General features: G+C 48.6%; 1 protein-coding gene across 2 annotated transcripts in view; it reads left to right on the forward strand.

Moving 5' to 3' along the window:
• Positions 1 to 7,977, forward strand: part of POLR2A (RNA polymerase II subunit A) — a 54,336-nt gene extending 46,359 nt beyond the window's left edge. For both annotated transcript variants that reach the window (XM_033924307.1, XM_033924308.1), the window contains one exon: positions 5,354 to 7,977. In XM_033924307.1, the coding sequence (XP_033780198.1) occupies positions 5,354 to 6,594 (1,241 nt within the window). In that variant the 3' untranslated portion in view covers positions 6,595 to 7,977. The remainder of the gene's footprint in view (positions 1 to 5,353) is intronic.
• The last annotated feature ends 14,328 nt before the right edge of the window (positions 7,978 to 22,305 follow it).

The following is a 22,305-nucleotide window of genomic DNA, read 5'->3' on the forward strand; positions in this document are numbered from 1 at the left end:
GCGTGTGTTGTGGCTGCGCGCTTGGGCGGCGGATGCTGCGTCCAAAGCTAAGCTTACTAAATTTCCCTTTCGGGGGTCGTTTTTATTTGGAGAGGACTTGGATAAGTTAATTCAGACTCTGTCGGACTCGAAAGTTCCCCGTTTGCCGGAGGACCGTGCCCGCCCGGCGTCTCGGGGGGGTGCGGCCCGGGGGCGTTTGCGGGAATTTCGCAAGTATCGCCCTGGGCGTGGGGCTGCTTCTTTCCAGTCTCCGGGGTTTTCCCGGGGTCGGTTCTTCCAGCGCATGCAGCCCTTTCGGGGGGCCCGTCGGGGGGCAGGGAACCCCTCCGCCGGTTCCCCCGCTTCCCGTCCTGCACAATGACGCCTTGCCGGCGCCCCCCTTGGTTCCGGTGGGGGCCCGGCTGCGCGACTTTTTTCCCAAATGGGCCGAGATCACGTCCGATCAGTGGGTCCTGGAGGTGGTGCGGGACGGTTATGCCCTGGAGTTCGCCCGCTCTCTGCCGGATTTTTTCCTCGCTTCTCCGTGTCAGACTCCGGGGAAGAAGCAGGCTTTTCGCCAGACCCTTCAGCGCTTGCTAGATCTCAGGGCAGTAGTTCCGGTGCCCCCCCCGGAGTGGGGCACGGGCAGGTACTCCATTTACTTTGTGGTGCCCAAGAAGGAGGGGACTTTTCGGCCCATCCTCGATTTGAAAGGGGTCAACAGGGCTCTCAAGGTTCCCTCTTTCCGTATGGAAACGCTGCGGTCGGTCATTCTGGCGGTTCAGCCGGGGGAGTTTCTCACTTCTCTCGATCTGACGGAGGCCTACTTGCATGTTCCTATTCGGACCTCTCATCAGCGTTTCCTGCGCTTTGCGATCTTGGGTCGGCACTATCAGTTCTGTGCGCTTCCCTTTGGGCTGGCCACGGCTCCCCGGACGTTCACCAAGGTGATGGTGGTCGTCGCGGCAGCCTTGCGGTCGGAGGGCATTCTGGTACACCCCTACCTGGACGACTGGTTAATTCGGGCCAAGTCGTTGCAGGAAAGCTACCGGGTTACGGCTCGGGTGGTGGAGTTTCTCCGGTCGCTGGGCTGGGTGGTCAACCTTTCCAAGAGTCGGTTGGTTCCGGCTCAGCGTCTGGAGTACCTCGGGGTGCTGTTCGACACCTCCTTGGGGAAGGTCTTCCTCCCAGAGGCCCGGGTGAGCAAATTGCAGTCTCAGATTCGCCTGCTTTTGGCGTCCCGGTGTCCTCGGGCGCGAGATTTCCTCCAGGTCCTGGGGTCGATGGCGGCGTCCCTGGACGTGGTGAGGTGGGCGCGGGCCCACATGCGTCCTCTTCAGTATGCTCTGCTCCGGAGGTGGTCTCCCCAGAGGCACGGGATGGATGTTCCGGTTCCCCTGCGAGGCTTGGCGCGCTGCAGTCTGCGTTGGTGGCTCCGGACCCCTCACCTAGTTCAGGGGGTGGGTCTGGATCTTCCGCAGTGGACGGTGCTCCTTACGGATGCGAGTCTCCTGGGTTGGGGGGCCCAGTGTCTGGGTCACTCTGCTCAGGGAACCTGGTCCACGGAGGAGGCCTCCTGGTCGATCAACGTGTTGGAGACCAGGGCGGTCCGGCTGGCGCTGTTGGCTTTCCACTCCCTTTTGTTGGGCAAGTCGGTCAGAGTCCTGTCGGACAATGCCACGGCGGTGGCTTATGTCAATCGTCAGGGGGGCACCAAGAGCACTCTGGTGGCGCAGGAGGCGGCTCGGCTCATGGTTTGGGCGGAGTAGCATCTTCTGGACCTCTCGGCCTCTCACATTGCCGGGGTAGAAAACGTTCAGGCGGACTTCCTCAGTCGTCACTTCTTGGATCCGGGAGAGTGGTGTCTCGGCGCCGAGGCGTTTCAGTTGCTAGTGCGTGCTTGGGGGCAGCCCCTGATGGATCTGATGGCTACAAGTGGCAACGCCAAAGTACCCCGCTTCTTCAGTCGTCGCAGGGACGGTCTGGCCGAGGGTCTGGATGCTCTGGTCCAACCGTGGCCAACGGAGGGGCTGTTGTATGTGTTCCCTCCTTGGCCATTAGTAGGCAGAGTACTGCTTCGCATTGTTCGCCATCCGGGGCTGGTGGTCTTGGTGGCTCCGGATTGGCCTCGTCGTCCGTGGTATGCGGATCTGGTGAGGCATCTGGTGGCGGATCCTCTTCCTCTGCCTCTCGAGTGCGATCTTCTGACGCAGGGTCCCATTCCCATGTTCGACCCGTCTCCCTTTTGTCTTACGGCTTGGCTCTTGAAAGGGGCCGCCTGAGTAAGAAGGGATATTCCGACAAGGTGATCTCTACACTTTTGGGGTCCCGGAGGCTTTCTACCTCTCGGGCTTATGTACGGGTTTGGCGTCTTTTTGAGGAATGGTGCCGAGCGCGGGGAGTGGTCTCCTTTCGCGCTTCTCTGCCTAACATTCTAGAGTTTTTGCAGGATGGCCTGGATAGGGGCCTGGCCTGGTCTTCTCTTCGGGTTCATCTGGCGGCCCTGTCGGCTTTTCGGGGGCTGGTGACAGGTCAGCGTTTGTCAGCCATTCCTGATGTGATTCGCTTTCTTAGGGCGGCCAAGTTGCTCAGGCCTCCCATAAGGCCCTCGATTCCCTCTTGGGATCTCAATCTGGTTCTCTCTGTTCTAGTGCGCCCTCCTTTCGAGCCGTTGGATGGCTGTTCGTTGAAGGACCTTACGCTGAAGTCGGTCTTTTTGGTGGCCATTACTTCCGCTAGACGGGTGTCGGAGCTACAGGCTTTCTCTTGTAGGGCTCCCTTCCTGGAGTTTTCAAAGGAGCGGGTTGTTTTGCGGCCTGTTCCTTCCTTTCTGCCGAAGGTAGTTTCTCCTTTTCATGTCAATCAATCGGTGGTCCTCCCGGTCTTGGGTAGTCGGGAGGGTTCTTCTGAGCAACGACAGCTGCGCAAGTTGGATGTCGGTCGGGTCCTCCATGCTTATGTGCAGCGGACCCGGGATTTTCGGAGCTCCGATCATCTCTTTGTGCTTCTGGCGGGTCCTCGTCGGGGGGCTGGCGCTTCTAAGGCTACTATTGCGCGCTGGATCAAGGAGACGATCGCTTCCGCTTATCTTCTGAGTCAGAAGCCGGTTCCGGAGTTTCTCAAGGCTCTTTCCACTAGGGGTCAGGCGGCTTCTTGGGCTGAGTCGTCGCTCGTGCCTCCGGTGGATATTTGTAAGGCTGCGGTTTGGTCCTCCTTGCATTCATTTGTTCGGCATTATCGGGTAGATGTTCAGGCGCGTCGGGACGCGGTGTTCGGTGAGCGTGTTCTGGTATCGGCCCTTCGGGGGTCCCGCCCGTGAGAGGGACTGCTTTGGTACGTCCCAATCGTAAAGTTAACCTCTACTGGTCTGGAGAGTGCTAAAGAAGGAGAAATTAGGTTCTTACCTGCTAATTTACTTTCTTTTAGCTTCTCCAGACCAGTAGAGGTCCCCACCCTGTCTGTTGTTGTTGTTGTTGGGGCTGTTGCGCGGGCAGTTTTTGGTTTTTGCTGCGGGTTCTAGTATTTTTCTAGGGCCGGGGAGAATTGAAGAACAGCGGCTGTGGCTCGGCTGGCTTAGCTGGCGAGCTGTGGGGACCTTCTTCCTTCGGGAATTTCTCCTCTGCATTTTCCAACAGCATTTTTTTGGGTATGTTATTTGTTACTCCTTTCGGAGTATTGTTTTTTCTCTCTGTTGTTTCCAGTTCTTGGTTCTGCTTGGCTATTCGGCAGACTGAGGGAAATAGAGAGGAGGGGCTAGGATATACTGTCCCAAAGTTTTGTTTTCAGTCTCCACCTGCTGGTCATGATTAGATATATACCCAATCGTAAAGTTAACCTCTACTGGTCTGGAGAAGCTAAAAGAAAGTAAATTAGCAGGTAAGAACCTAATTTCTCCTTTTCAGCTACTGTGGCAAAATAAGACTCAGAAGTTGGTTGAGCTGAGAACTTTTCAGCACCCTCCTCGTAGGAAGGATTAATCCCTGGTTATCCTCAGGTCTCCAGGCACTGTATTTGCACAGAAGAGATGATTGCTTTCTTTTTTTGGACGTATTAATTAATTTTAATTTAATTTAATTCTTATATACCGCTAATAACCGTGAGGTTTCTAAGCGGTTTACAAAAATGATGCATTAAAAGATACAATAAATAAAATAGGTACAGTGGTGCCTCACACAACGAACTTAATTCGTTCCAGGAGCAAGTTTGTTATGCGAAAAGTTCGTTATGTGAAACGCGTTTTCCCATAACAATACATGTTTGTTAAAAAAAATAATTCGTTCTGCAGCATAAAATATGCTAAGATGACATAAAAAAAGATAAATTTGTCAAAATGGTGAAAATGGTGGTCTTGCTGAGGCCAAACTCTTTGACGAGGTCACACTGTTTTACCCCACATTCACTCCTTCTAATTATTTCCCGTTTCATTTCAACAGAAATCACCTTCCTGCTTTTTTTAGAAGCCATGATATATAAAAAATATTGAGTTTATCTTAAAAGGACGACTGTATACAGTGAGAGAGGGCAGTTAAGCGCAGTGACTAACGACTGCCTGCAGTGCCTGCGCGGAAGGATGCAATACATCGGCAGCTCGGGCGACTTCGTTGTGTGAAACGAAGTTCGTTGTGTGAAACGAAGTTCGTTGTGTGAAATGAAGTTCGTTGTGTGAAACGAAGTTCGTTGTGTGAAACGAAGTTCGTTGTGTGAAGTTCGTTGTGTGAATCAAGACATGAAGTTCGTTGTGTGCAGCGTTCGTTGTGCGAGGCGTTCGTTATGCGAGGCACCACTGTACTTGGAAATTCCCTAACTGTCCCAAAGGCTCACAATCTAACTAAAGTACCTGAAGAAACAGTATGAAAAATAAAAATAAAAAGATAGAGATAGAAATGAAATATTCCAACAAGTAATGAATAAATAATTTAAAGATAGAAATAAAATAATAATTAAAGTAAACAAAATAGAGATAAAAATAAGCATAGAGAGAAATGACTATTAATGACTTTGAAGATTGGGATAGATGGTGCTATGAGGGACTAGAGACCTGTCAGTTTTTGTTCTAAGCTCTGCCTGAGAGCTCCTATACTAGTGCTTTGGGATGATGCCGCCCACATATATGATTTATCTTCTTGTCTATGGCAAACCTCTGTTGCTGGTAAATAGCCTTGTTTTCTTCTACTACTAGATCAGTGGTTCTCAACCCTGTACTGGTGACCTCCCAACCAGTCAGGTTTTCAAGATATCCCTAATGAATATGCACGAATACCTGTCACTTCTATTATATGCTAACACTGTGTTTTTGTTCCTAGAGAAGCCTTTGGAAGGAAAAGTGGATAGTGTCTAAGTTTGTTTTTAATTCTTTTTCCTTCCTCCCCACTAGGTGGTGCTATGTCTCCAAGTTACTCCCCAACTTCCCCAGCCTATGAACCCAGATCTCCTGGAGGGTATACGCCCCAGAGCCCCAGCTATTCACCAACCTCACCATCGTACAGTCCTACGTCGCCTTCGTATTCTCCCACCAGCCCTAACTACAGTCCCACAAGTCCCAGCTACTCTCCCACTTCTCCCAGCTACTCCCCCACTAGTCCTTCATACAGCCCCACCTCTCCCAGCTATTCTCCCACCAGCCCCAGTTACTCTCCTACGTCACCCAGCTATTCTCCCACCAGCCCCAGTTACTCTCCCACGTCGCCCAGCTATTCTCCCACTAGCCCTTCCTATAGCCCTACGTCGCCCAGCTACTCTCCCACTAGTCCTTCTTACAGCCCCACCTCGCCCAGCTACTCTCCCACCAGCCCTTCCTATAGCCCCACCTCGCCCAGTTACTCTCCTACCAGCCCCAGTTACTCTCCAACCTCTCCCAACTATACACCCACCTCGCCCAACTACAGCCCCACCTCTCCAAGCTACAGCCCCACTTCTCCCTCCTACTCCCCCACTTCGCCTAACTACACGCCTACTTCGCCCAATTACAGCCCCACCTCCCCGAGCTACAGCCCCACCTCTCCTAGTTATAGCCCCACTTCCCCCAGTTACTCTCCTTCCAGTCCTCGCTACACCCCTCAGTCGCCCACTTATACCCCCAGCTCTCCCAGCTACTCCCCAAGCAGCCCAAGCTACTCGCCCAGCAGTCCCAAATACACCCCAACCAGTCCCTCTTACAGCCCCAGCTCTCCAGAATATACTCCCACCAGCCCCAAGTACTCCCCAACGTCTCCCAAATACTCCCCAACTTCTCCCAAGTACTCTCCTACGTCTCCCAAATACTCTCCTACGTCTCCCAAGTACTCTCCTACGTCTCCCAAGTACTCCCCAACTTCCCCCAAGTACTCGCCCACCTCTCCAACGTACTCTCCGACAACGCCAAAATACTCCCCCACCAGCCCCACCTATTCTCCCACCTCTCCTGTTTACACACCTACCTCTCCCAAATATTCTCCAACCTCGCCCACCTACTCGCCCACCTCGCCAAAGTACTCGCCAACTTCACCTACCTACTCTCCGACCAGCCCCAAGGGCTCTACGTACTCTCCCACCTCACCCGGCTATAGCCCTACCTCCCCCACCTATAGCCTCACCAGCCCGGCCATCAGCCCCGATGACAGCGATGACGAGAATTAGAGCCGGCGGCAGCGTGAAAAACTTGGGCGGTGAAGACCTCATGTACTTTTCGTCAGATGCCCTAGAAACACTTCCTGACGCCCTACAGATCTATCGGCACCAGCGGTGCTCTCTCACAAGGACCTGCTGTTCAAAACGGGGTTAAAGAACTTTCTAAGACTTTCCGAGAAGCTTCCCAGCACCCAAAATCACGGTTCATCCAGCATCTGGAGAGGGCAAGGTTCTGTCTGTGTTAAAACGTGTAGGAATTTCTTGCCTGACCCCCATTTCCTTTCCTGTAAATATTTATATTTTATTAGAGTGGAGTAGAATTATTCTCCTCAAAGACAAACTGAAAACCAGTCTGACGCTCGTACCAGAGCCTAGAGCTGGCCTTAGGAATGATATGGTCAAAACTCCGTGGAGCTGTGATTAGTGAATTTTGGGGATGGGGATTGTATTTTAAAATGGGTGGGGGGAGGGAGAGGAGGAGGATGTAATCACTTTAATCGCATAACGTTTTTGTTTTTGTTTTATTGGTTAGTAAAATGATCGCTTGTGGACTGGAGACCTCAAATGTCACATTTTTACAGCCGAGGCCCCCAGAAAATCCACTACTGCCTCACGCACCCTTGCGGGGTGGCTTGTTTTCTGGACTCTTTCTGGTATTGTGTTGAAAAAAACACAGTGTAAAAACAGACTACATAGAGATAAAAATATTGGAAAAATTTCTAATAGTATATATGTAGAAGCATTTTAAGGTAAGAATGAATATTGTATATTCATAAATGTTTTTTTCTGGGTTGGAGGGGTTGTGTTTGAGTTGGTGTTATAGTTTAAGGACCAGAAGCCAGATGAAGGCCGTATATCTGCCTTGTCATTTGAGTTTGTGGTGGGTGGGGGGGGGGGCAATAAATGTTTTTGGAAGTCCCGTGTTTCAGTACAGGAGAGAGTGGCATGGTGAAAACCTCCTTCACAGAGGAACATCCGAGGCCAGGATGAGTGAGTGTGATAGCTTTTGGGGGGGGAGGCGGGAGAATACCATACCCGTGGCTCCCCCAGCTCTGATCCACTCTTGAAATACCATTTTCCGCATATATACTACTGCAGAGAGAATCGATTTAAGAAGCTCAGTGTGTGTTCAGTGACTATTTAGAAGCATTTTTGTCAGTATCTTCTTTGCATGTGTCGGCAGTGATGGAGCACAGCCTGAGCTCTCGATTCCTTTGTCACTGTGCAGAGCAAGAGTTACGCCAGGAATTTTGGAGTGGCAAAGCTTTGATGTCCCAGGGCCCATCTTGTAAACGAGCTACTGTCAAAACTTTGTTTTTTTTCATATGTTCAGTGTTTGGGGGAGTTTTTGAAGGGGGAAATAACTGTATGCTTTTTTTTTTTTTTTTTCTTTTAAGAAAAAAGGTTAAATAAAAATTTTATAATTTTGAAGAAACTTGTCTCTGGTCTTTTTTTAGACAAACAAGTACGAGGATTGTTTTGCAATGGGCAAATGCATCCCTAATCAGAGATGTTCAATACTCCGCTCTTATAGTATTGGTGCCTTGCTCATTAAGCAATGACAGCAAATAAAATTACAAAATAAACCATATAGTTCTATCTTAAACTCTTTTAATTGGTCATCAGATGTGCTTTCCATATATAAGAACATAGGAATTGCTGCTGCTGGGTCAGACCAGTGGTCCATTGTGCCCAGCAGTCCGCTCATGTGGCGACCCCCAGGTCAAAGACCAGTGCTCTAAACGAGTCCAGCCTCACCTGTGTACGTTCCAGTTGAGCAGGAACTTGTCCAACTTTGTCTTGAATCCTTGGAGGGTGTTTTCCCCTATAACAGCCTCCGGAAGAGCATTCCAGTCTTCTACCACTCTCTGGGTGAAGAAGAACTTCCTTACGTTCATACGGAATCTATCCCCTTTTAACTTTAGAGAGTGTCCTCTCGTTCTCTCTACCTTGGAGAGAGTGAACAACCTGTCTTTATCTACTTTGTCTTGAATCCCTGGAGGGTGTTTTCCCCTATAACAGCCTCCGGAAGAGCGTTCCAGTTTTCTACCACTCTGGGTGAAGAAGAACTTCCTTACGTTCGTACGGACTCTATCCCCTTTCAACTTTAGAGAGTGCCCTCTCATTCTCTCTACCTTGGAGAGAGTGAACAACCTGTCTTTATCTACTTTGTCTTGAATCCCTGGAGGGTGTTTTTCCCTATAACAGCCTCCGGAAGAGCATTCCAGTTTTCTACCACTCTCTGGGTGAAGAAGAACTTCCTTACATTCGTACGGAATCTATCCCCTTTTAACTTTAGAGAGTGCCCTCTCGTTCTCCCTACCTTGGAGAGGGTGAACAACCTGTCCTTATCTACTAAGTCTATCCCCTTCAGTACCTTGAATGTTTCAATCATGTCCCATAATAACATAAGAATTGCCACTGCTGGGTCAGACCAGTGGTCCATCGTGCCCAGCAGTCCACTCGCGTGGCGGCCCTTAGGTCAAAGACCAGTGACCTAATTGAGTCTAGCTTTACCTGTGTATGTTTTGGTTCAGGAGAAACTTGTCCAACTTTGTCTTGAATCCCTGGAGGGTTTTTTCCCTATAACAGCCTCCGGAAGAGCATTCCAGTTTTCTACCACTCTCTGGGTGAAGAAGAACTTCCTTATGTTCGTACGGAATCTATCCCCTTTCAACTTTAGAGAGTGCCCTCTCGTTCTCCCTACCTTGGAGAGGGTGAACAACCTGTCCTTGTCTACTAAGTCTATTCCCTTCAGTACCTTGAATGTTTCGATCATGTCCCCTCAATCTCTGTTCGAGGGAGAAGAGACCCAGTTTCTCTAATCTTTTGCTGTACGGAAATGTGGAGTGCTAGTTAACGACTAAAGTTCATGAAATCGATGCCTAAGCTGTGCCGACATTTCCTTGCATTAAAAATGATCATATAGGGAAAGCAAATCGGATGACCTATTAAGAGTTTTTTTTTTTTTCAAAATTTATAAATTGCTTTCATCTAAGCAGTGTACAAACTTCATACGTACACAAATTATAAACAGATGAAAACATCATGAAATACTACAAATGACTTAGGGCTCCTTTTACAAAGCTGCACTAGCGGTTTTGCGTGCTTAATTTCCGCCCGCGCTAGATGCTAACGCCAGCATTGAGCTGGCGTTAGTTCTAGCCGCGTAGCGCGGGGTTAACGCCCGCTAAAATTCTGTGTGCACTGAAATCGCTCTGGCAAGAGCCCTAAATCTTTCCAATTTTCCTTAATAACCAAAATTTAACAAAATCTTGATAAAGCAAAGCCTACTTAATGTAGAGACGGGTGTCCACGAAGAGTTGCATATTTAATAATTTCTTATATGGCGTACGATCTTTACATAATCTCATTGTTCCCGGGATGGAATTTTAGAGGGTTTTTTTTTTTTGTTGTTGTTTTACCAGCGATGGAAAAGATAGGATTCGTTATGTGAAATCTAAAATATCTATCTTCCTTTAGTCAGTCACATTCCCTCGGCATATCTCGAGCTTCCTGTGGGTTGATAAAACGTCCCACAAGTTGTGAAAACAAGTGGGAGCAGAAGACAATACTTTGTAACGCATCCGCTGCTGAATATAATAATAATAATAACTTTATTCTTATATATCGCCATACCCGGTGAGTTCTAGGCGGTTCATAATGATTAAACATAGTTGCATGCAATTAAGTATTAATTGGACAGATTTTCATTGGTTAAACATAGGTAACTGCCCCTTGTCACCGGACAAATCACTTACCACTTCATTGCCCCAGGTGCAAAATAAGTTCCTGTCTAAAATATGTAAACAGCTTTGATGGTAACCACATAGAAAAAAAGTGGTATATCGAGTCCCATCCCCCCCATTACCCTTTAAAAGAGGGATCTCAAAGTCCCTCCTTGAGGGTTCTGGGTTTCTGGCCCAGAAATATCTAAGAAAAAAGACCATTTAAATTAAATGATTGATTTATGGAGCATGAATGGTTGGGCAGACTGGATGGACCACTAGGGTCGTTATCTGCCGTCATTTACTATGTTACTGAAGGAACAAGCTTGGGTCAGTAATGTAGTTTAACATCTTAAGAGAGGTAGATTTGGAAATTCATATTTTAAGAAATCTGTGCTTCTGGAGCTTATGTGGGAATGAGTAATAATAATAACAGCTTATATACCGCAATACCGTGAAGTTGTATGCGGTTTACAAAGATTAAGCAAAGGTACAAATTGATTGACTTTAAGAGGGGAGGAAGAAAGAGGGTTAATAGGACAGGAAATCCGTTTTTGAGGAGAGAGTGATCAATAGAACAAGTTAATCGCTATAGAGTACATATCCTCCCCTCCCCTTCTATGAAGAGATGTCTTGTGATGTGCTTGGACAACGATGAGCAGGGGGAAATAAGGAAAAAGTGGAAGAATGAAGACGGGGTCATCTACGAAGCTTGGATTTAGACAGCATCTGAGAAAACGTTTTGAAGGGCAGATGTGCTCAGAGCAACAGTTACAGGAGCAGGTGGGGCCTCGTTCGCAGATGAGGCAACTGCTAACAGGAAGTGCCCCTGCCACTGCGTTTCCACCCTCACCCAGAGGACCAACGGACAAGGAAACACTGGAGTCGGGGGGAGGGGTGCAGTACTTTTAAAGGGCCTATTTCAGAGTGAAACAAGCTTTCAGTACCAGAAAACCAAGCCAAACCAGGAAAAGACAGTGCTGGAAAATCACCAATCTCTCTTTTGTGTGTGTGTGTGTGTGTGGCCAATGATCCACAGTAATAGCATGCAAATTATATGGATGCTGTTATTATCCCAGGACAAGCAGGCAGCATATTCTTGACTGATGGGTGACGGCACCGACGGAGCCCCGGTACGGACAATTTTAGAGTGATTGCACTCTAAGAACTTTTTAGAAAGTTCTAGCTCGGCCGCACCGCGCACGCGCGAGTGCCTTCCCGCCCGACAGAGGCGCGCGGTCCCTCAGTTTCTTAGTTTCCGCGGAGCTAAGAAGACGCGTTTTCAACGGCTGTTGAAATTTTTTCCTAACTTGCCTTCCCGCTCGCGTAAACGTTTGGCTTAATTTGCCTTTTTTCTTTCTTTTATTTTGTTAAAAAAAAAAAAAAAAAATATCTTTCATTTTTTTCTTCAATTTTCGGTTTTCCCCGGCGGGGCCTTCTGCCACCATCGAAGCCTCGGCCTTCGATTTGGCGGAAGCCGTTTTTCCTTTCATGCCCCCTCAACCGGGTTTTAAAAAGTGCCAGCGGTGTGCTAGGCCTATATCTCTCACGGACCCACACAACTGGTGTTTACAGTGTTTGGGTCCTGAGCATCAGCCCTCTTCTTGCACCCGCTGTGCTACTTTGAAAAAACGAACTTTAAAAAATCGCTTAATTCAACAGCGATTGTTGTTCGGTGCCGAGATGTCCGACCCCGTTCCTTCGACTCCGGCTTCGGCACCGATTCAGTCGGCACCCTCGTCTTCGACGCCGCGTGATTCCACACCGGCATCCCAACAGTCAGGTAAGCCGGCTAAGAAGCCTTCCCCGCTGGAACGTCTTCCGGCCTCGAGTGCAGTGAGCCCAATCCTGCCGCCGGTTCGACGCCAGCGGAAGCGCTCCGCCCCTATAGAGGTGAGTCCCTCGACATCGGGCTCCTCATCTCCGGGGCGTCGAGCGGCACCGCAGGTACCGCAGAAGAAAAAAGCGGTACCGGTGCCATCCCTCGATGACCGCATTACGGCCATCCTTCAGGTGCAGCTGAAGGAGCAATTAGAACGACTCCTTCCTGCTATCATGACACCGAACCTTCCGGTGCCAGTTCGCACCGAGCCATCGGTACCGGTTGTTGAACAACCTGTATCGGTACCGATTGTGGAACCCGTATTATCCACTTCCACTGTTTCGGTACCGCTTCACCTAACCTCATCGGTATCGATGCCAGTCCTTGCACCGGAGCCGAGAGCTCACCATCAATCGGTGCAGACTTCGGCACCGGTGCGTCCGATAACTTCTCCGGACACGGTATCGATGAGGTCGGGTAAGTCGATGCGCAAAACCCGACACATGCAAACGTCGACACCTGAGTCTCGGGACCATTCTTCCCATGTAAGGGACCCTGATTTGTGGGGAGACTCAGAGGAACCCTTTCTTTCTGAAGGAGAATGTTCCTCAGAGGAGGAGGATTCGGCTGTCCCTGACCCATCCTCCAAACAGGCCACTTCCTCTTTCTCTAGTTTTTTGAAAGAGATGTGTGAGTCCTTGTCCATTCCTTTGGAGGCTGAATCCAAAAAGTCTAAAGCTTTTTTGGATGCCCTTGATTTTGATCAGCCTCCAAAGGAATTTTTGAAACTTCCCCTTCATGACATCCTGAGGGAAACTTTCTATAAGAATTTAGAGACTCCTTTAACTGTCCCAGGGGCCCCACGTAAACTGGATTCTCTATATAAGGTAATTCCCATTCCTGGGTTCGACAAACCTCAACTACCACATGAATCCTTATTTGTCGAATCCACCCTTAAAAAGACTTCAGGAGCCAGTGTATATGCATCTGTCCCTCCTGGCAGAGAAGGAAGGGCCATGGATAAATTTGGTAAGAGGCTCTACCAAAATGCTATGTTAGCTAATAGGGCTAGTAATTATGCTTTTCATTTTTCTTTTTATTTAAAGCATCTCCTTACCACCATGGCTTCTTTCGAGAAATATCTTCCTTCACGAAAGCATTCCGCTTTTCACACATGCTTGTCGTCTCTTCTCCAATTGCGTAAGTTTATGGTGAGATCCATATATGACACTTTTGAACTTACATCCAGAGCGACAGCAATGTCAGTAGCTATGCGTCGTTTGGCCTGGCTTCGGGTATCCGAGCTTGATGTTAACCATCAAGATCGGTTAGCCAATGCCCCATGTCTAGGGGATGAGCTCTTTGGGGATTCCATGGACTCAACCACACAAAAGCTCTCTGCTCATGAGACGCGCTGGGATACCCTGCTCAAGAATAAAAAGAAGCCTCCTCCGCCAAGACCATACAGGCAGCAATCGGCCTATCAACGCCGTTTCACAGCCCGTCCATTGCCTACCACTGCTCAACAACCTAGGCGTCAGAGGCAACAGCAACGTCAGCCTCCCAGACAACAACAACAGCAACAAGCTGTAAAACAACCTCCTCAGCAAAAGTCACAGCCCTTTTGACTTCATTCTCCGCAGTATAGCCAGTATCCCTATTCCTGCTCTCCTGCCTCAACCAATAGGAGGTCGACTTTCTCTGTTCCTCAGCCGGTGGGAAGTAATCACTTCGGACCAATGGGTCCTCAACATCATCCGCCACGGCTACTCTCTCAACTTTCAGACTCTCCCACCTCAAAGCCTGCCAAAAGAGTCTGCTTTGAACAGTCCTCAATCAGCCCTCCTTATTCAGGAGGTCCAATCCCTCCTCCTTCTGAACGCTATAGAGGAAGTTCCTCTAGATCAAAAGGGGCAGGGATTCTACTCCCGCTACTTTCTAGTTCCCAAAAAGACAGGAGATCTCAGACCCATCCTGGATCTTCGCGATCTCAACATTCATCTGGTAAAAGAAAAATTCAAGATGCTTTCTTTAGCCATCCTTTATCCCCTTCTAAATCAAAACGACTGGCTATGCTCCCTCGATCTCAAAGAGGCTTACACTCACATACCGATCAATGTAACCTCAAGACCATATCTCCGATTCATGATCAATCATTGTCAGTGGAATCATTGTCATTACCAGTACAAGGTGCTGCCCTTCGGTCTTGCCTCATCTCCAAGGGTATTCACCAAATGTCTCATTGTGGTGGCGGCTTTTCTACGCTCTCACCACCTGCATGTATTTCCTTACCTGGACGATTGGTTGATCAAAGACACTTCTGCCCAAGCGGTCCTTCTGGCCACCAACCAAACCATCCAGTTTCTACAACTTCTGGGATTCGAGATCAATCTACCCAAATCCCATATCATTCCCACTCAGAGACTTCAATTCATTGGAGCGATCCTAGATATACTCCTCATGAGAGCTTTCCTGCCATCCAATCGTCTTCAGACCCTTCAGTCTCTATGTCACCAGGTACTTCCTCTGCCGTCCATCTCAGCAAGGCAAATGATGGTGCTCTTGGGACACATGGCATCCACAGTTCATGTCACACCTCATGCCCGTCTTCACCTGCGCACTCCTCAATGGACCCTTGCGACCCAGTGGTCCCAAGCGTCGGACCCTTGCTCACGACACATATCTGTGACATCATCTCTTCATCAGTCTCTGCAATGGTGGTTGGTATCCTCAAATCTATCCAGAGGTCTTCTGTTCCATCAGCCTCCTCATCAACTAGTCATCACCACCGACGCCTCTCTGTATGCATGGGGAGCTCACTTGAACGAGTTCCAGACTCAAGGTCTTTGGTCAGCCCAGGAGAGGAAACATCAAATCAATTTCCTGGAACTCAGAGCGATGTTTTACGCCCTCAAGGCCTTCCAACACCTTCTCTTTCCTCAGGTCCTTCTGTTGTGCACAGACAATCAAGTTGCGATGTACTACATCAACAAACAGGGTGGGACAGGCTCTCGCCTTTTATGCCAGGAAGCCCAGAAGATATGGACTTGGGCCATAGATCACCATCTCTTCCTGAAAGCTATATACATTCAGGGGAAACAGAATTCCTTAGCGGACAAACTCAGCAGAATTCTCCAACCTCACGAGTGGACACTCGATCCTGTAACTCTACAGTCTATCTTCGATCAATGGGGCACTCCTCAGATAGACCTCTTTGCAGCTCCTCACAATCATCAGCTGCCCCTATTCTGCTCCAGACTTTACTCTCCACACCGTCTAACAGCAGATGCTTTTCTCCTCAACTGGTCGAATCAGTTCCTGTACGCCTTCCCTCCTCTGCCTCTCATGTTGAGAACCTTGTTCAAGCTCAAGAGGGAACGAGCCACCATGATTCTGATTGCTCCGAGGTGGCCCAGGCAACATTGGTTCTCCCTTCTACTTCAACTCAGTTCCAGGGAACCTTTTCTTCTTCCTCTGTTTCCTTCTCTGCTTACGCAACAGCAGGGAACCCTTCTGCATCCCAACCTCCAGTCTCTACACCTGATGGCTTGGTATCTCTCGGGCTGAACTCGACTGATACTCTTTTATCTCAGCCCGTTCGTTCCATTCTGGATGCCTCCAGGAAACCAGCCACTCTACAATGTTACCATCAAAAGTGGACGAGGTTTTCTTCCTGGTGTCTTCTTCATCATCTTGATCCCTCTTCCCTAGCGGTGGAGACGTTGTTGGATTATCTTCTTTCTTTGTCTGATTCTGGCCTGAAGTCCTCTTCCATCAGGGTCCACCTCAGTGCCATTGCAGCTTTTCATGAGCCAGTCCATGGAAAACTTCTTTCAGCTCATCCCCTGGTGTCCAGGTTCATGCGTGGGCTTTTCAATGTGAAACCACCTCTTAAAGCCCCTCCGGTTATCTGGGATCTCAATGTGGTTCTTTCAGCTTTAATGAAGCCTCCATTTGAACCTTTAGCTACTTCTCCTTTCAAATTTCTCACTTGGAAGGTACTTTTCCTTATTGCTCTTACCTCTGCTAGGAGAGTCAGTGAGCTTCATGCACTGGTTGCAGATCCACCTTTTACGGTCTTTCATCATGACAAGGTGGTTCTGCGTACACATCCAAAGTTTCTCCCCAAGGTTGTTTCTGAATTTCATCTCAACCAATCCATTGTTCTACCGGTTTTCTTTCCAAAACCTCATTCTCATTCTGGGGAACAAGCTCTGCATACTTTGGATTGTAAAAGGGCTCTTGCTTACTATCTGGAGCGTACGAAACCCCACAGATCAGTTCCCCAACTCTTTCTATCCTTTGATCCGAATAAATTGGGACGTCCTGTTTCTAAACGTACGTTGTCTAATTGGCTAGCAGCGTGCATCTCATTCTGTTATGCTCAGACCGGACTGACACTGGAAGGTTCTGTCACGGCCCATAGAGTCAGAGCAATGGCAGCATCTGTAGCTTTCCTCCGTTCCACTCCTATTGAGGAAATCTGCAAAGCTGCTACTTGGTCCTCAGTTCACACTTTTACATCTCATTATTGTCTGGATGCATTCTCCAGAAGGGATGGTCACTTCGGCCAATCTGTTTTACAAAATTTGTTTTCTTAATGGCCAACCTTCCCTCCATCCCTCTTTTTGTTAGCTTAGAGGTCACCCATCAGTCAAGAATATGCTGCCTGCTTGTCCTGGGATAAAGCACAGTTACTTACCGTAACAGGTGTTATCCAGGGACAGCAGGCAGATATTCTTGCGTCCCACCCACCTCCCCGGGTTGGCTTCTTAGCTGGCTTATACTAACTGAGGGACCGCGCGCCTCTGTCGGGCGGGAAGGCACTCGCGCGTGCGCGGTGCGGCCGAGCTAGAACTTTCTAAAAAGTTCTTAGAGTGCAATCACTCTAAAATTGTCCGTACCGGGGCTCCGTCGGTGCCGTCACCCATCAGTCAAGAATATCTGCCTGCTGTCCCTGGATAACACCTGTTACGGTAAGTAACTGTGCTGTATTGAGCATTGGGCAGTAAAGGGTTTGGAATGTCCCTGGGCCATGCCTGGAAGAGCTGTGTGGTGGGTACAGTGTGCAAGACCCCTTCCCAACGAAACAAAAAAAATCCCTTGTGGTCTGGTAGACTCATCCAACTCTTTCCTCCTGGTGTGGACCCACTTACCTGACCCAGTAGGCCCTGAGGCTGGATCGACCCCCCCCAACCTACTACTTACCACTAGCCCTGACCACACCCATCCCCCAAGACCCCTCCATGTATCTTTGGAAGAAGGTAGGAGGGGATACTTACTCCCTCCTACCCTCTTCAAAATGGCGGCGCCCTGCCCCTGCCCAGTGCATCCTGGGAGGGGCCTAAATGCCATATTGTGCAATGGTCACAAAATAGCATTTCTTTAGGTCTAAACGAAACGTTGCAAGCATGGTAAGTTTTCATTTGTCCCTGAGTTTTTACTGTTCTACGACTGCGGGAGCTATGATAGTCAGCTTGCCTCCCCCTTTGGATCTGTGGCTTCTTCTCTTGGGTTACAGAAATGGGAGAGAGGATTTGTTTTAACTTTTCATCCATCTAGATCAGTCCACACCAGTGGGTTGTATCCCCAGATTAGCAGAAGGAGGTAGAACACGGGCAAGTTCTTGTGGTTATCACCAATAGAACAGCAGGTGGCAGCCTGGAGCTAAAAAATAACCCCCCCCCCTCCCCAAACTTGTGTAAATGACCTTGTGAGTAGTTGTGAATAGACAGTAGAGAATGACACGGGCCATATTTTTCCCTGTCCCTGCGGGAGCTCATTTTCCCATCCCCACGAGGTCTTTTCCTGTCCCTACCCCATTCCTACAAGCTCTGTACTCATCTGTACAAGCCTCAAACCCTTTAAAATCCTAAGTAGCAACCTTCTAGAGCTCAGATTGTGATGTCATAATGCCTCATTCCACCAATGCCTAAGCTCCGTCCTCATCTGCACAAGCCTCAAACGCTTTAAAATCCTAAGCAGCAACATTCTAGAGCTCAGATTGTGATGTCATAATGCCTCATTCCACCAATGCCTAAGCTCCGTCCTCATCTGCACCAGCCTCAGAGAAGTCATATAACTAGGGTTACCAGTTTTCCGGGAAAACCCAGACATGTCCTCTTTTTCGAGGACTGTCCTGGTGCCTGGATGTGGTGGTGTTTTTTTTGTTTTTTGTTTTTTTAAGATGGGGGAGTCTGTCCGGGTTTAGCTGGTTCTCCTGACTCCCCCACCTACCTCATCCCTGGGCTTGACCGCTATGATTGAATTTTCAGGCAGCCGACGGCAGCAATGAGGTAAGTCTGTTACCGCTGGCCTGCAGTGACTTCCTGTTCCCACATAGGCATGGCTTGTAGAGAGGCGACTTCTGGGGCAGGCTCATCTCGTTGCTGCTGCCGGCTGCCTGAACATTCGATTTCTGCGGCTGGGAGGAGGTAGATAGGGGAGTTGAGAGTTAGGTCTTGAGAAGAAGTGTCCAGGGAAGGAGGAGATGGGGTCTGGAGGCCTGGAAAAACAGCATGAAGGGAAAGAGGAGGGCTGGAGCAATAGTATGGATGAAGGGGGAGAGGGAGGGAGAAAAAGCATGGATGGAGGGAGAGAGGGCTGGAGAAAAGAGCATGTAGGGTAGTGCTGGATGGGAGAGGGAGAGACAGAAACAGAAGAGGGGAGGTTATAAGGAGAGAGAAGCATCTGTGTGGGAGGAGGGTTGGAGAAAGAGGAAAGAGAGAGAGAGAAAAACACTAAAAGGGTACAGAGGATGGGAAGGGGGATCAAGGAAGTGGGCGGGGCCATGTCTTAAACATAATAATAATTTATTTTTTAATATACCGCTATACCAAAAAGTTCGAAGCAGTTTACAACAAGGAAAGTTAATACATACAGTGTGAATAGAAATAACATACGAGGCAAAATAAGCAAATAAAACTGAACTAACTTTTTTGCCTTCCCGCTCGTGAATTTTTTCCAATTATTTTACTTTCTTACCTTCGGGTTGCCTTTTCTTTCAATTTGTAAAAAAAAAAAAAAAATTTTCGACTTTGCCCCGGCGGGGCCTGTTGCCACTATACAGGCCTCCGGGTTTGATTTTGCGGAGGCCGTATTCCCATTCATGCCTCACTGACCCACACAATTGGTGCTTGCAGTGTTTGGGTCCGGAGCATCGGGCGGACTCCTGCACCCGCTGTGCCATGACATCATAATGCCTTATTCCACCAATGCCTAAGAGCCAACCTCATCAGTGATGTCACAATGGCTTCATTGTCCTTTACATGGCTCACTTTTACTACATTTTGATTTCTAGAGTGGCGCAATGGTTAAAGCTACAGTCTCAGCATTCTGAGGTTGTGGGTTCAAACCCCCGCTGCTCCTTCTGACCCTGGGCAAGTCACTTAATCCCCCCATTGCCCCAGGTACATTAGAAAGATTGTGAGCCCACCGGGCTGAGCTCCCCTGGGAGAACAGAATAGAAAACTGAATAAATAAATAAAGGGAACCCCCCCCCCCTATTTTTCCAAATGAAGCAATATCCTACTGCCCGTAGAAAGGTCTGCTGAAATTTGAGGCATTTCTGAGAATTTTTCAACAGGATGGAGCTCCAGCGCACCGAGCTTGCAAAACAGTCAACCACTTGAAACCTCAGAATTTGTTTAGCCAGCAGCTCTGTGGTTCAAAGACTTCATAAAGGTGTCGAGGTCAAAAAAGGACACTTCCAGGGGCCTGGAGGCTTATACAGGGACTCCTATGCTGGTGTGGTGCCCCAATGGAGTCGAGAGTCCCAGCAGCTGATGCAGTAAAAAGTGTAGTTACTTACCTGTAACATAGGTTCTCCGTGGACAGCAGGATAGTTAGAGCAGTGTCCTGCAAACTTTCTCGAGCCCCGGCGCATTAAACGTCATGCTCTCGGCTTCCGGAAGTGCACGGACATCGCTGTGATGATGTCATGCACATGTGTGACAGCCCTCGAGACGGGCCCTGAAATGCCAGTGGGGGTGGGGGGGGGTCCCCAGCAGGGAAGAGGGCTGGAGAAAAGGAGAGGCACTGGCACTGGTTGACTGCCTAGAGGACATGTGATCTGGGCGTCATTGGTTTCTCCTAGCTGTAGGTACAATTGGATGTCATCCACGAAGGAGTGAATCTGTATTTGATATTTGCGGGCTATGTCTAGGACAGGTCTATCATAGAGATTGAATAATAGGGGAGGAGAGTAGAGCCCCCGCCTCCCTTATTTTCTCACCCTCCCCATATAATCCATTCTGAGCTCTCTGGGGAGGACGGAAAATGCAAAGACTAGGGCACACTAGAGGTTTGCACGGGAATGGGGATTGCAGGAATCCTGCGGATCCCGCTGGAATTCCCCCCTAACCCACAGGACTCCCACGGGGACCCCCCTCTGGCCCACGAGACTCCCACGGGGACCCCCTTCTAGCCAACGGGACTCCCACGGGGATGGAAGGCTTTGGAAGCAGGGTTCGTCCATATAATATAATGGACACGTCAGCCTTAGTAAAAGAGGGGGTTTATAAGTTAATTACCTGAACAGAAAACAAAAAAAGGATTCCACCAAAGAGATTCCACAAGGAAAACAGCAACGCAAGCACAAAAGAAACTGTGGAATTGATGATCCTGTCAGAAGTAATTACTGCTTTTTATGGGGACGGGTGGGGATGGAGGCAATTCCTTGCGGGGACGGGTGGGGACGGAGAGGATCCTGGCGAGGATGGGTGGGGACGGAGAGGATCCTGACGGGGATGGGTGGGGACCGAGAGGATCCTGGCGGGGACGGGTGGGGATGGGTGGGATTTTTGTCCCCGTGCAACTCTCTAGGGCACACTCGATGACGTTATCTCCGACAATTGCATTGGCTGCCACTTGCATTCAGAATTCAATAGAAAGCCATTATGATATGTCACCAATTTTTATACGGTACGATCCCTGAATTTTTTTAAAGGCTTGATGTCTGAGTATCAACCTTTAAGATCATTGCGCTCTGAAAGTTCAGCATTGCTGAAAACAAAGGCTAACCCTAAATATGTGGAAACAGATGTCATGATTTTTACATGTGCAGGGGTTGAGTTGTGGAACAGCCTGGTTGGTCAAATCAGAAAATATAGAGATAAGAGCTCGTTTAGTAAAATGCTGAAAACACAATTATTTGTAGATACATTTCTTTGAGAAATTGGTTTTATGTAAGGATTTAATCTTTGTGTTGTTCTAACCTTTTTCTGAATTTTATATTTTATGTATGTAATTATTTGGCGCATGTTCCTGTTCAGCAGAAACTTGTCTAACTTTGTCTTGAATCCTTGGAGGGTGTTTTCCCCTATGACAGACTCCGGAAGAGCGTTCCAGATTTCTACCACTCTCTGGGTGAAGAAGAACTTCCTTACGTTTGTACGGAATCTATCCCATTTCAACTTTAGAGAGTGCCCTCTCATTCTCCCTACCTTGGAGAGGGTGAACAACCTGTCTATCTACTTTGTCTTGAATCCCTGGAGGGTGTTTTCCCCTATGACAGACTCCGGAAGAACGTTCCAGTTTTCTACCACTCTGGGTGAAGAAGAACTTCCTTACGTTTGTACGGAATCTATCCCCTTTCAACTTTAGAGAGTGCCCTCTTGTTCTCCCTACCTTGGAGAGGGTGAACAACCTGTCTTTATCTACTTTGTCTTGAATCCCTGGAGGGTGTTTTCCCCTATGACAGACTCCGGAAGAGCGTTCCAGATTTCTACCATTCTCTGGGTGAAGAAGAACTTCCTTATGTTTGTACGGAATCTATCCCCTTTCAACTTTAGAGAGTGCCCTCTCGTTCTTCCTACCTTGGAGAGGGTGAACAACCTGTCCTTATCTACTAAGTCTATCCCCTTCAGTACCTTGAATGTTTCAATCATGTCCCCTCTGTCTCCTCTGTTTGAGGGAGAAGATGCCCAGTTTGACTTCTATGGTCTATTATCCAAAAATATTAAAGAAAAGACAATTTAACCATGAATATGTAATGAGGTGTGACTATTGGGCTGACAGGATGAACCTTTATCATTTGCCATGTGACTATGGTGAAGCCTTAGCATCCCTGCCAGTTTAAGGTATGTTTGGTGGAGGAATCAATGCATTGCCCCCCAGTCCTTCACTGGAGACCCCCAAAATTGATGATCTGGCTATGCCACTGCATGATAT

The sequence above is a fragment of the Geotrypetes seraphini genome, chromosome 16 (assembly GCF_902459505.1).
Source record: "Geotrypetes seraphini chromosome 16, aGeoSer1.1, whole genome shotgun sequence".
Lineage (NCBI taxonomy): Eukaryota > Metazoa > Chordata > Amphibia > Gymnophiona > Dermophiidae > Geotrypetes > Geotrypetes seraphini.